The sequence below is a fragment of the Notolepis coatsorum genome (genome assembly GCF_963971535.1).
Source record: "Notolepis coatsorum genome assembly, chromosome: 3".
Classification (NCBI taxonomy): domain Eukaryota; kingdom Metazoa; phylum Chordata; class Actinopteri; order Aulopiformes; family Paralepididae; genus Notolepis; species Notolepis coatsorum.
In genome coordinates this window covers 19,020,565-19,033,168 of record NC_140167.1, presented here as the reverse complement: position 1 = coordinate 19,033,168, position 12,604 = coordinate 19,020,565, and the positions used below count along the sequence as shown (strand labels likewise).

Here is a 12,604-nt window from a genome sequence, read left to right as displayed (position 1 = left end):
GAAGTCTTTATTCATGCAGACAGACACGCAGTTAGTTGGGTCGCTGATGCGTTTGAGTCTCTGCACTCCCTCCCCCCAAGGGCAGCATCGCTCATCGGTGAACCATCACATCTAAATGCCATATGAACACAACAAAAAGTAGCTCTCATCTGTGTACCTAAAAACAGTTCTGTAGTCTTCATCGCCAAAGCCAGAGGTATGCTCTATGTATTTCGAGTCCAATAATAGAATCTCCTGTATGCGTGGCTTCAAGACCTATAATGGGTATGTAAAAAAAAAAAAAAAAAAAAAAAAGCACAGCATGTCAGTCAGGTTTCAGTCTCGCCAAGACCGAGTTATACTCGTCAAGGCTCAACAATTTCCACCACTCGTCGTCACACCTCTCCAGCTCGTCAAGGCTCATCAATTCCCACCCCTTGTTGTCACTCCCTTTCATGTCACCATCGTTTCTTCCACTTTAGCTATCGTCCCGCACTTTCTTCCCTTCTCCCCCACTCTCCTCCCCCCTACTCTCACCCGACCCCTTACCCTTCCACTGATCGCGAATATCTACTATTCGTAGCTCCATTTGCCGTTCTTCCTCTCCCTTCATCTTCTTCTTTCCACCACCCATCTTTGCCAGCACAAGTTCTAGAATGTTTGGTTATGACATCATACTGTGCCATCACAAATGTTCTAGAATGTTTGATTATGACATCGTACTGTGACATCACAAATGTTCTAGAATGTTTGATTAATTTATGACATCATACTGTGACATCACAAATGTTCTAGAATGTTATGACAAAAAAGATGGTTCAATGACTTTATCTAAATCCAATCAATATTACTAATGCCGTTTCAATGTAAGGTTATAAAAATAAACATATAAACATGCATAAATACAATAACCTAAATATATAGCTTTGGCTTCTCTACAGAGAGTAAAGCAGAACAAAATCATGGCTGAAACTCTTCTGCCCTCTACTGGCTAAATGAGAACTTAACTTCTATTAGCTTTACACACGTGCGCCACGACCGACCAATCGTATCGTAGTACTATTTGCATCGACCTCCTACAAATAAGGCAGGAAACCGTAAGCGACCGTCACCATTCGATTCTGATAAGCCGTCGAATATGCCAGCCAAGCGAGCGCCCAAGAAGGGCTCCAAGAAGGGCTCCAAGAAAGCCGCCACCAAGACCGCTGCCAAGGGAGGCAGAGGCAAGACGCGCAGAAAGTCCAGGAAGGAGAGTTATGCCATCTACATTTACAAAGTCCTGAAGCAGGTTCATCCCGACACCGGCGTTTCCTCCAAGGCCATGGGGATCATGAACTCCTTCGTTAACGACATCTTCGAGCGCATCGCTGGAGAAGCCTCGCGCCTGGCTCTCTACAACAAGCGTCGCACCATCACCTCCAGGGAGATCCAGACCGCTGTGCGTCTGCTGCTGCCCGGTGAGCTGGCGAAGCACGCTGTGTCTGAGGGAACCAAGGCTGTGACCAAGTACACTAGCTCCAAGTAAACTACCCTGTTCACTGAAGATGAACCCAAAGGCTCTTTTAAGAGCCACCCACTCTGTCCTGAGAGAGTTATTCCTATTATTATAATGATCGCGCTATTCATCAAAGTGGTTGAGTGCCCCGTATTGCCTTTAGTTTGAACAGTTATTATCATGGTAGGGGGTTCTGTCGGGAGATGAAGTTGTATGTTACTAATTGATTAATAAATTATAACTAACTACTAAATAACTAATCATAGTTTGGATGGCTATTAAGTTGCAAATTATATTTACTAGTCAAAATCCTGTGATTTTAGGTTGTTGACAAGTAGCTAGATTGGATAGACTAGCTTAGTACATCACATTTATACAGTCAATTAATATATCATCACCTGCCGTATTAGAACCCTGATCAATAATACATTATTGGACTTTATAATACACATCGATAATGTTGATTTTATCATTTTCAAAGTGGAAATGCTATTCCAAAAATAATACATTCCAGGCTAATTTAATTATAATGAAAAATATGAACTACCCCATAGCCAAACACAGGTCTTATGATTTCCAATAGTCAAGTGCAAATAGTATTCATTATTTGATCATATGAGCTCTATTTCTGTACAATTTACAACCTTGCGTTGTATGTTAAATGCATTATTACAACAACAATAACCTTTTATAACGTTATTGTTGACATCAAACTCCAGCAATCAGAGTCTAAAATCTGACTTCATAAGTAACCCTCAGCAATACTGATCATCTCCGGTCCCCTCTCCCTCCATGTTTAGCAGGATACACAGCCTCCACATCTGGCTGAAAGGTTACTCTGCTCATCAGGCATCCCCTGTGGTTTGGACTTCAACAAATTCACTGATAAACCACACCATGCTCTCTCCACTCATAATGGTAATGCTTCAAATCTAGTCACAATTTCTCTAGATGTGTTTCTGTCATACAACATAAAATCACAGATTAGGGCCTAACTTTTCTGAACAGTATTTACTAATAAGGACACTTTTGATCAAACTGATCAGCAGCTCAATAGTTGCTTTTATGTTTCACATGGTGCTCTGAATATGCCCTTACAAAAAAAATATTTTCTGTTTTACCATGGTACCAGTCATATAAATTATTTACCATGGTACAGCCATATAGTAAATGTAATGGAACCATTAATAACATGGTTATAACATGGTATAGTCAATTTTAAACCATGATATCAATGGTACATGGCATCATTTGTTATCATAGAAATGCCAGGATACATTTTTGTAAGAGATGTTTCAAAATGGAAATGGGGGACCCTGATGTAAACAAGACAAACGTCTTTCTCTGGTCTGCATCCCCTTAACAATTGTGTGTATTGAGCCGTACTGTATTGTACCCATTCTGCAATCTGTTAAATATTGATTGATTGATTGATTGAACATTTTATTAACAGATTGCAGAATGGGTACAATACAGTACGGCTCAATACACACAATTCCCATTGAAATGCCTATCTCTTCCTCCCTTCTTCTTCTTCTTCTTCTTTTAAATTTCCGGCAGTGTAGACGCATCGTGGCGTATTACTGCCCTCCGCACTTATTTTGATGATCTCTTCTTCTTCTTCTTCTTCTTCTTCTTCTTCTTCTTCTTCTTCTTCTTCTTCTTCTTCTTTTTTCTTGGCGTATTTCTTCCCTCCTCAGTTCTTATACTACACTAGTGGTGTGCCATCTTTAGGCCTCTTCAACTCACACTTTCTCCTTCTTCTCTGCTCCTCTTGCCTGTCCAATACTAATACATACACTAACGCTATATCCTCTGGTACAACTCTGAAGCATGCAGAAATGTCAGCACTGCCTCTGTGATCAGCTGGTGGTTCTCATTATCCATGCCAAAGAATGATTTAAGAGAGAAGGAAGAGACTCCCAGCTCTACCAGACTTTTATAAAAGATTTCCCTCTCTTTCCTATACCTTTCACATTTTAGGAAGACATGCCCGACAGTTTCAGTCTCTCCACATTCACACACCCCATCTGGATGTTTGCCCACAATGCACAAGCTACTGTTCAACCCACAGTGTCCCAGCCTCAGTCTACACATCTTCACCCTATCACTCCTTGACCCATATCCATCCACCGTGATCTTGACCCGAGGCTGCAGAGAGAAATAGTGCCTTCCCTTGGTCCCCCTTTCCCACTCTGTTTGGTTATGACATCATACTGTGACATCACAAATGTTCTAGAATGTTTGATTATGACATCGTACTGTGACATCACAAATGTTCTAGAATGTTTGATTATGACATCATACTGTGACATCACAAATGTTCTAGAATGTTATGACAAAAAAGATGGTTAAATGACTTTATCTAAATCCAATCAATATTACTAATGCCGTTTCAATGTAAGGTTATAAAAATAAACATATAAACATGCATAAATACAATAACCTAAATATATAGCTTTGGCTTCTCTACAGAGAGTAAAGCAGAACAAAATCATGGCTGAAACTCTTCTGCCCTCTACATTTTTTGTTTTGCATACTAATGTTCTGTGTCTTGAGTCGTACTTGTATTGAAAAACTGATTTTATGTCTGAGGAGAAGACCGGTACTCATCATCTTCGTCTCCACAAAAAGAAAAATGACATGTGAAGTATGTTGTGTGCCAGGTTCAAACAGTGCTGTATATGTACAGTTTATTCCTACTCCTATCCAAGCTCCGGGAGGGTCATCAAAGAGAAGTCGGGTCATCAAAGAGAAGTCGCCTATTCTTAGTCCTTGCCCCACAATGGTGGAATTGTCCTAATAAACTAACCTACACTGTAGCACTCAACACTTTATGAACATTGTTACTGAGACGAAAGTTAAGTTTACTCTATTATTAGTATTACTAGATCTGGTATGTCTAGATGTAACACTGTATGGGTACAAGTTTACTCTATTATTACATGTCTAGATGTAACATTACTGTCTATGTATAATGTACCTATGTAAACGAGACGAACCCCCCCCCCCCCCCCCCCCATTCGCAACTACTTGTCCAGACCACTTATACTTGTCCAGACCACTTATACCCGTCCAGCCTGGCTCTGCGGCTCTGCAGATACCCCCTACTCGACAAAACGTGTACATTTTAGCCCCCCCCCCTTCCCCCGGCCCGCCCCCTCGGCCCCGCCCCCTCCCACCCGGCCCCGCCCCCTCCCAATGGAGCTGCCTCGTCGCTCCCATCTGCTGGTCAAAACCTGTATGTACCCAGCCATTCGTTGTAGGGTAAACTTTTCCTACTTTAAGTGTAAATGCTATGTAAATGATAGTTTTGTTGAACATTTGTATTTCACAGGAGAGAAACTGTATTCAAAGAAAGCTATTAAAATAGTCTTTGAATCTAAATATACTTTCTTTGTGTTGATTTTACATTAATTCCATGATTTTACTCAAGTAAATATCTGTTACAAGCTTCGGTTTTATGTAGAAAAATGCTGTTTTTAATCTAGATTAATCTAGATTGATTACAGAAAATTGTGAGATTGATTAGTTAATTTTTTGTATCTATTGGCGGCGCTGGTGTATATTATATATATATATATATATATATATGTGTATGTGTATATATGTAATGTGTGTATATATGTCAGAGAATCAGCCCCTTGCGTCCTTAGTGTATAGCATATGACACCTGTGTGGCTCATGGCTCATGATTGCGACCATAGATATATATAGAACACTAGATAGCTTAAGGCGGAGTCACCAGCGTCACTGAACCGCCGCCATCTTGCAGAGGTCAGCCTTGAGTGAGAGTGAGTGAGCTGCACAGACAAAAATACTCATAACTCGCTGAAATATTGACGGATTTACAAACGGGTTGGTTTGCTATAAACATCAAAGATGTAGATACTGCATACTTATAAAAAAAAAATTAAAGATGTTTTTTTTTACAAACCGCTTGAATCATAGCCACGTTAATAATGCTTGTAATAAACCAAACCGTTTGTAAATCCGTCAATATTTCAGCGAGTTATGAGTATTTTTGTCTGTGCAGCTCACTCACTCTCACTCAAGGCTGACCTCCGCAAGATGGCGGCGGTTCAGTGACGTCGCTCTCCATTGGCCGGCAGCGCGGGCAAGCTATCTAGTGTTCTATATATATCTATGGAGCCATGAGCCTCACAGCTGTTAGGCTGAACCAATCATGAGCCATGAGCCACACAGGTGATGCAATCACGAATGACTTTGCATTTTCACTTTGAATGTATTCCAATGGGAGCAGATGCATGACTGCATTGTCACGATGATTAAAAGCAAACCATAAGAGATGAAGCGTTGTGAAGCGCACATGAGCACTTCAAGGAGTAGGCGAAGGGTTGTGTGCGATATTGTGGCATTCCGTCGACAATTGTGGCCCTGGTGGCGATCGGAACAGAAGGGGAAAAAAGCAAAAAAATCATCGTATTCCTAGAGTGGGATTACATTGGTGTCTATGGGGAGGAGAACCTTCAAACAAATGGTCATCAGTTGAGATAGAAATGTCCAATTCCATTTATTTTTCTTTTGTGAGTGAACTGACAGCCGTGTCATCGTTTTGATGTGTTTTTTTCTACGTCCAAAATTGAGATCACTCTCGCAATTTACCCAAGGTAGTGAAAAAAAATTATTCCGGCTACCGCACTCTAACTTGCAATGCATTTCCAATGGGACCGACATTTTCCCGTTTAAAGTCGATTCGTAGCCAAGCGGTGTGGTGAAACTTTCCGAGTTTGAATAGCGTTGTTGCCATAGGCAAGCCGGTTGTTTAGATACCTTTCACGTGTATGGGGCGCGAACACTCTGGCACGGGTAGTGTTTGCAAAATCGGTGGAATAAATAAAGAAATAAAGAATAGTATAGATTACCATTGAGGGTTTTTATTAGTGTGGGTGACCTGGCGAATCAGTAATCGTGAACATGGGATTATTAGGTCAAAATAAACGTTTGTTGGGGTCGGGGATTCATATTCATATAAGGATAGACGTACATTGTTTGATTTGCAGATGGAAAATAATCATTCTTAGCCTGCACACATATATAATATAGACAATACAGATATCTGTCAATCTGTTATCAAGTTAGTCATTGAATTAATCCAAATATATTTCTCCATGAATGGCCTCCTTTTATGCCTACAGATGAATTTATGTTTGGATTACGGATTCGTCTTTAACAAATGCTGTGAAGATCACAATGTCTAGACCAAAACTACAGTATAACCTCCATACTTACCGGTGTGTAATCCTGATTTGTCAACACGTGCGTCTCACATCCGATCCACAGGTTATAGACCAGTTAACAGGTGCGTGCAGCATTCTCAAAGATCATAATGCGCCATGAGAACTGTTGAATTCCACCCTTGGTTTCTAGCCTTTCGTGTACCGCCTACAAGTATTGAGCTTCAGTTCAAGCGCTGATTATATTCTGCTCTATGATAAGGTCTACTTTTCATTTAACCAGGCGCGCGATTGACTCACCAGCTCTCAAATGAATAATAAATAATATAATTGACCAACAAATGTAGGATTCAAAGTCATCTTAATTGCAACGAGAGCTTGGTTAGGTCATTTCTCTTTTTCAGTAACAATAATTCATCACTGTATAAATAGCCTAAGCGATGAAGACACTCACTGTGGTTCTCCTGATACACAGGACCTCCTGATACACATTAGGCTGCATATGCCCATTTGATTGTCTCAGGTGAAAAAAGTGGAGAAAGTGAAACCTATTATCAGAATCGTCACATTTATATTCTGTCATTGGGTTGAATTCTAGTGAATGAAATAATTATATTAAATCATTACCCCTTTTTGGGGAACCCCCCCCCCCCCCCCCCGGGACCCCCTTCAGGCCCACTGGGGGTCACACTGGGGGTCCCCAGACCCCACATTGAGAGTCCCCAGACCCCACATTGAGAACACCATAGTTATATAATTCTAAGAACACCACACATAGGCCTACAAACCTACATTTCCATCAATATTGTGTTGTTTTGCTGTTGCTTTTATTCGATTGTTTTAAGTGTTTTTTACTTTACTTTTTCTTACCTCACCTGCACACCCACTTTATAAATACTGTATTGCATTTGTATAATACATTTTTACGTGTGCAAGTCTAATCAAATCAAAGACGAGGAGGACGTAACCTTTTTATTTATATTTATTTACCATTTAAAGTAAGAGGGGGGGGGGTCCCTCTTCCAGGGGAGCAGATACTGGAGTTGTTCTTTATTCCTCTCCCTTCTCTGCGCTGGTTTACATTGGCCTGTTCTTGCGGGGCAGGGGTTTACAGAGCTCTTGCAACCGAAGCGATGGATTGGCCGAGAGTGCCGCTTGGCTAACGATGTAAGGGTCGTAGCCTTCAAACAGAGCCGTCCTCTCCTTTGGATGGGACAGCGCCAGGACCCTGTGGCTGGCCACTGCCCTCCTCACCGCCCCGGGGATGGGCCAGCTCGCTGGACGATCACCAACGTACTTGGGGTGGTTGTGCTTAGGGGCTACAGGAAGGAGAGACAAATAAACAGAGGAGAGGTTGTGTTGTGACGTGGAAAATGGCCTGCATTTTATATAACGCTTTTATTCAAAGCGCTTAACAAGCGTAAACTCACATTCACCCTTTCACTCAACACATTCACACACCGACGGCGGAGGCGACTATGCAAGGTGCCAGCCTGCTCATCGGGAGCAGTTATGGGTTAAGTGTCTTGCTCAAGGACACTTTGACACGCTGCCTGGGAGGAGCCAGAATCTAACCGGGAACCTTCTGATTACCAGACAACCGTGTGTGTGTGTGTGTGTGGGAGAGAGAGCAGGGGGGAGAGAGAGTAGAAAGCTATCTGGCTGCAAGATAGCCTAGCTTATCATAAATGAATGGAAGCGGATACAGACCACTAGCCTAGCTGTTGGAGTTTTAAGCTAGGCTAATGGTCCGTATCCGCTTCTATTAATTTAGGCCAAGCTAGGCTAGCTTGCAGACAGATAGCTTTCTACTGAATGCACAGAGAAAATTGGTATTTATCTTCTTGTCTGACTCTGGAGAAGATGGTAGGCACATTTCCCATAATGTTGGCGTGTTCCTTTAAGGAATGCAATTATGGTGGTTGGAAACACAGCTGAGTTTGTACCATCCTGCTATATGATGCATTACAATCCCATAAGGAATGCCGCAGTTAAGGAGCCGCTGACCAAGCTGCTTTGCCATTGACCATTGGCTTGGCTATTTGGGCTACTAGCCTAGCTTAGCATAATGAATGGAAGCGGACAGTGCCGGTTAGCCTTCAGGAGAGGTGTTAGTTGAACAATGCCTAGGGCTAGGCTAACCGGCACGGTCCGCTTCCATTCATTGTGCTAAGCTAGGCTAACGTGCAGCCAGATAGCTTTCTACTGAACGCACAGAGAGGAAACTGGTATCTATCTTCTTGGCTCTCTCTGGAGAAGACGGTAAGCTAATTTCCCCAAATGTTGGTGTGTTCCTTTAAGACAGACACTTTGGGTCCAGGGGTCTGAACCAGCAACTGGTCAATGGCCGGAGATCAGACTCTCTAACGTCCAGGCTACCAGTACCATCCTCAGATACAAGCCATAAACATAATAAAAGTATCTTACTAGCGAGAAGCTCTATGCGGGGGGATGGTTTGGCAGGTTTGCTAGACGACAACGTAGTCTTGATCTCATGGATGGATGTGTCCAGAAGCAGCTTTCTCTTTGGCTGGGCCAGCTGACAGGTCCTCGGAGTGGCTACTGCAGTCTGTCCCGCGCCGCTCAACTACAGTCAGACAGTTTTGATGCATGAGCAGGATGAGCACACAAAGAGGACAAAGCACCATGTGAGAGTGTCACACGTTACTTACCACTCATCTATGTGGAGACATTGGCACAGCTGTCTATTTGTGGGACATTGATGTGTATTTTAAGTGATATTATTTTTGACTGTTGTGTGTAATTTTATATAGGTTGTGTATGTTTTTCCTGCGTGAATACTTTCCCAAAGGCAGTTGTCCTTCCACGTTCGGTTTGCGCGGCCTGATTGGCCACTGACGCTTCTCTCAGCGCTCAATCGCGTTGCGCCTAGCTTTCAGTTCCACAGCCCAAGTCCTCGCCCATTTCCTTGTATTGTTTTCATCTCTCTATATTAACGTAGCCCATTTCCTCGTATTGTTTTCGCCTCTATATTAACGTAACACGCTATTCATATCAATCGACATCACATCAAAATATAAATAACGTATTGTTTTCATCTCTCTATATTAACGTTAGGCTGTAAAAATCTGTTCTATAGGCTATATTTAGTCTAGTTTATTAGACATAAAGCATTTAAAAATACTTTGATTAGTCTACATCAATAGCACATTGTCAAGGTTGACAGAATAAAGTTCCAGCACGGTAGCTATTGAGTTAGTATATTGTGCACGGCGGTAGCGAATTAGGCGATAGTTAGTTAGTTTTAGTATATTGTGCACGGCGGTAGCAGTTTTAGTATATTGTGCACGGCGGTAGCGAGTTGAGTGATAGTGGTATATTGAGCGAGTAGTTAGGCTAATAGTAGGGCTAACGCGATTGGGCGCTGAGAGAAGCGTCAGTGGCCAATCAGGCCGCGTAAACCGAATGCGGAAGGACAACTGCCTTGGGGAAAGTATTCACACTGCCTGTACGGATGTTCAGGAGAATAAATATACAGTATATTGATCAACTATGTTCAGCGGTCGGTGAAGGTTATAGATCCACCACACAGTAGAACACATAATTATGGGGGAAACACTAGGCTGCACTGTGAGAATTTTAGCTGCCACTCACAGGGGCCAATAGTGGGCGGGCCGGCTGCCAGCCAGCTGTAGGTGGGTGAGGTAGAGCCAGAGAACACACTCTTTCTGAGGGATGGGCCCTCAGCGCCCATTCATTTACTACCCATGTGGGAGAGTCCCTGGGAAGAGAGAGAGAGAGAGAGAGAGAGAAGAAGTGGGGAAGAGAGGAAGGAGCAGATGCAAGGAGGAGAGGAGGTTGAGAGAGGGAAGGGGAAGATAAGTCAACAGAGAGGCAGTAAGGGGGAGAGATGACCGGAGAGTTAATAATGGTTCAAATAAGAGAATGTTATTAAGTGCCTTTAAAATAGGTAGAAAAAATGGCACAGGTTGAATGAATGAATGAATGAATGAATGAATGAATGAATGAATGAATGAAAACTTTATTTAACAGATTGCAGAATGGGTACAATACAGTACGGCTCAATACACACAATTGTTAAGGGGATGCAGACCAGAGAAAGACGTTTGTCTTGTTTACATCAGGGTCCCCCATTTTCAATTCATAGTGACATTTATGACATACACAACATACATGACATCATGACATTTATGGCATAGGGACATACATGACATACAGGCATATAGTACTGTTACATTTGTGACATATACGATATGCAAATATACAGTACTGTTACCCATAGCTCCTAACAGAGAATATATACATATGATGGGGAGGAGACTGTACATTAGGAGGGGGTGGGTGGGTGGGAGAGAAATATACATACGGTGAGGAGAGAATATATACATACGGTGGGGAGGAGACTGTCTATTAGGAGGGGGTGGGGGTGGGGGGGTTTGGACATTTACGGTGGCCAGTTTCGAATTGCAGCCTCCCGTAGGTGCTCTTTAAGAGCGGTTTTGGGGCGGCTACGTGGTGTAGTGGCAAGGCACTCGCCACGAAATGCTGGAGACGCTGGGCTCGTCAGTTCGAGCCCAGCGCTCCACATTTGCTTTCAGTTTAGCTGGTCGTCCACAGTAATACACATTGGCCGTATTACGGGGAGGGAAACTGAAGGGTGGGAATCGGGCGTTGTGGACAGCGACTCCTACAGGTCGGTTGGTGCGCCTGCGCAGTAGAATCAGGAAGTGTCGGGGGCAGCGTGAGCCTCCCACGCGTTACTCCTCGCCACTGAGAGATCGAGCTGCGCAGGTGAAAAGATGCGACTGCTGTCACCTCAAGTACCGGACTTGTGCTATGTATGACTTAGTCCACATTGCAGCCGGCTTGTGGGAGGCAAGAAACAACGTCCGTGACAGGGGAGGGTTGAATTGGATGATACGAAATTGGGATGGGAGAAAAATATAGAAAAATGGGAGAAAAAGTGGATAAAAAAAAAAGAGCGGTTTTGAATGTGGGTAGGGATTCACATTCTGTTACAGCTTTGGGTAGGGCGTTCCACATTGATGTGGCATAATTGCGAAACGTGTTTAGTCCCTTGTTTGAGCCGAATCTGGGTTTAACATGATTTGTTGAGCTCCCTCTGGTGTTGTGGTCGTGGTATTCACTGACCTTTGGGAAGTATTTTGACATGTACATGGGTACCTTGGGTTGAGTCAACTATAGTATTAAAACAGACTGATTGATACATATTCACCTGAACTGTTCTTCAACACCAGTATGTGATCTTTTGCTTCTACACAGCTGGGACCAGCGAGGTGTCAATTCTACAAAAGAAAATAACAGGATTAGCCTATATGTCACAACAAAAGGAATGAGAGATGAAGAGAGAGTCACATACCAAATGTAGTAGTAGTGGAGCTTGACCTCTGTAGTGGTAGCTCATCCCTCCAGTATACAGAGGGACTGGGGAAAGAAAAGAGGATTCTAGTGATTGATATGAGAGAGAGAGAGCGAGATCGAGATCGAGAGAGAGAGAGAGAGAGAGAGAGAGAGAGAGAGAGAGAGAGAGAGAGAGAGAGAGAGAGAGAGAGAGCGAGAGCGAGAGAGAGAGACTACAAAAGGCCTACCGGTCAGGATATCTGAGCAGGTTGGGTTTGGGCTGAGCAAGGTGTTCTATCCGAGGAGTTGCCATGAAGTTGCTCAGGGCACAGAACATGTAATTGGTGGAATTATTGCACATCGTGTCCTCAAGTTTTCCCCACAGCAGCTCGAATGGGAGTTATTGCAGCCAAACTTAAAAGGGAATTAGATTAAAATGTAATGTATACAGCACAAGTACAGTACAACAGAAAGAGGTTTGGCATCCAACCAGAGTGCAATAATAGTAATATACAATGTTCAGGTGATTAAACTGTGTATAAATGAGTACTACTGAGTAATAGTACTAATCAGATGTACAGAGTTATAG

At 42.9% G+C, this 12,604-nt stretch overlaps 2 protein-coding genes across 2 annotated transcripts; one reads left to right on the top strand and one right to left on the bottom strand.

The window, feature by feature from the left end:
• Nucleotides 1-1,117: 1,117 nt before the first annotated feature.
• LOC311224941 (histone H2B 1/2-like) lies at nucleotides 1,118-1,504 on the top strand (the record flags this gene model as incomplete). Its single annotated transcript, XM_084310101.1, has 1 exon — nucleotides 1,118-1,504. The coding sequence occupies one exon, from the start codon at nucleotides 1,118-1,120 to the stop codon at nucleotides 1,502-1,504; it is 387 nt and encodes a 128-aa protein (XP_084166227.1).
• Nucleotides 1,505-7,749: 6,245 nt separating this feature from the next.
• On the bottom strand, nucleotides 7,750-12,376 carry spmap2 (sperm microtubule associated protein 2; the record flags this gene model as incomplete). Its single annotated transcript, XM_084311105.1, has 5 exons — nucleotides 7,750-7,991; nucleotides 9,100-9,259; nucleotides 10,288-10,414; nucleotides 11,891-11,986; nucleotides 12,264-12,376. 5 exons carry the CDS (start codon nucleotides 12,374-12,376, stop codon nucleotides 7,750-7,752), a joined length of 738 nt encoding a protein of 245 aa, XP_084167231.1.
• Nucleotides 12,377-12,604: the final 228 nt, after the last annotated feature.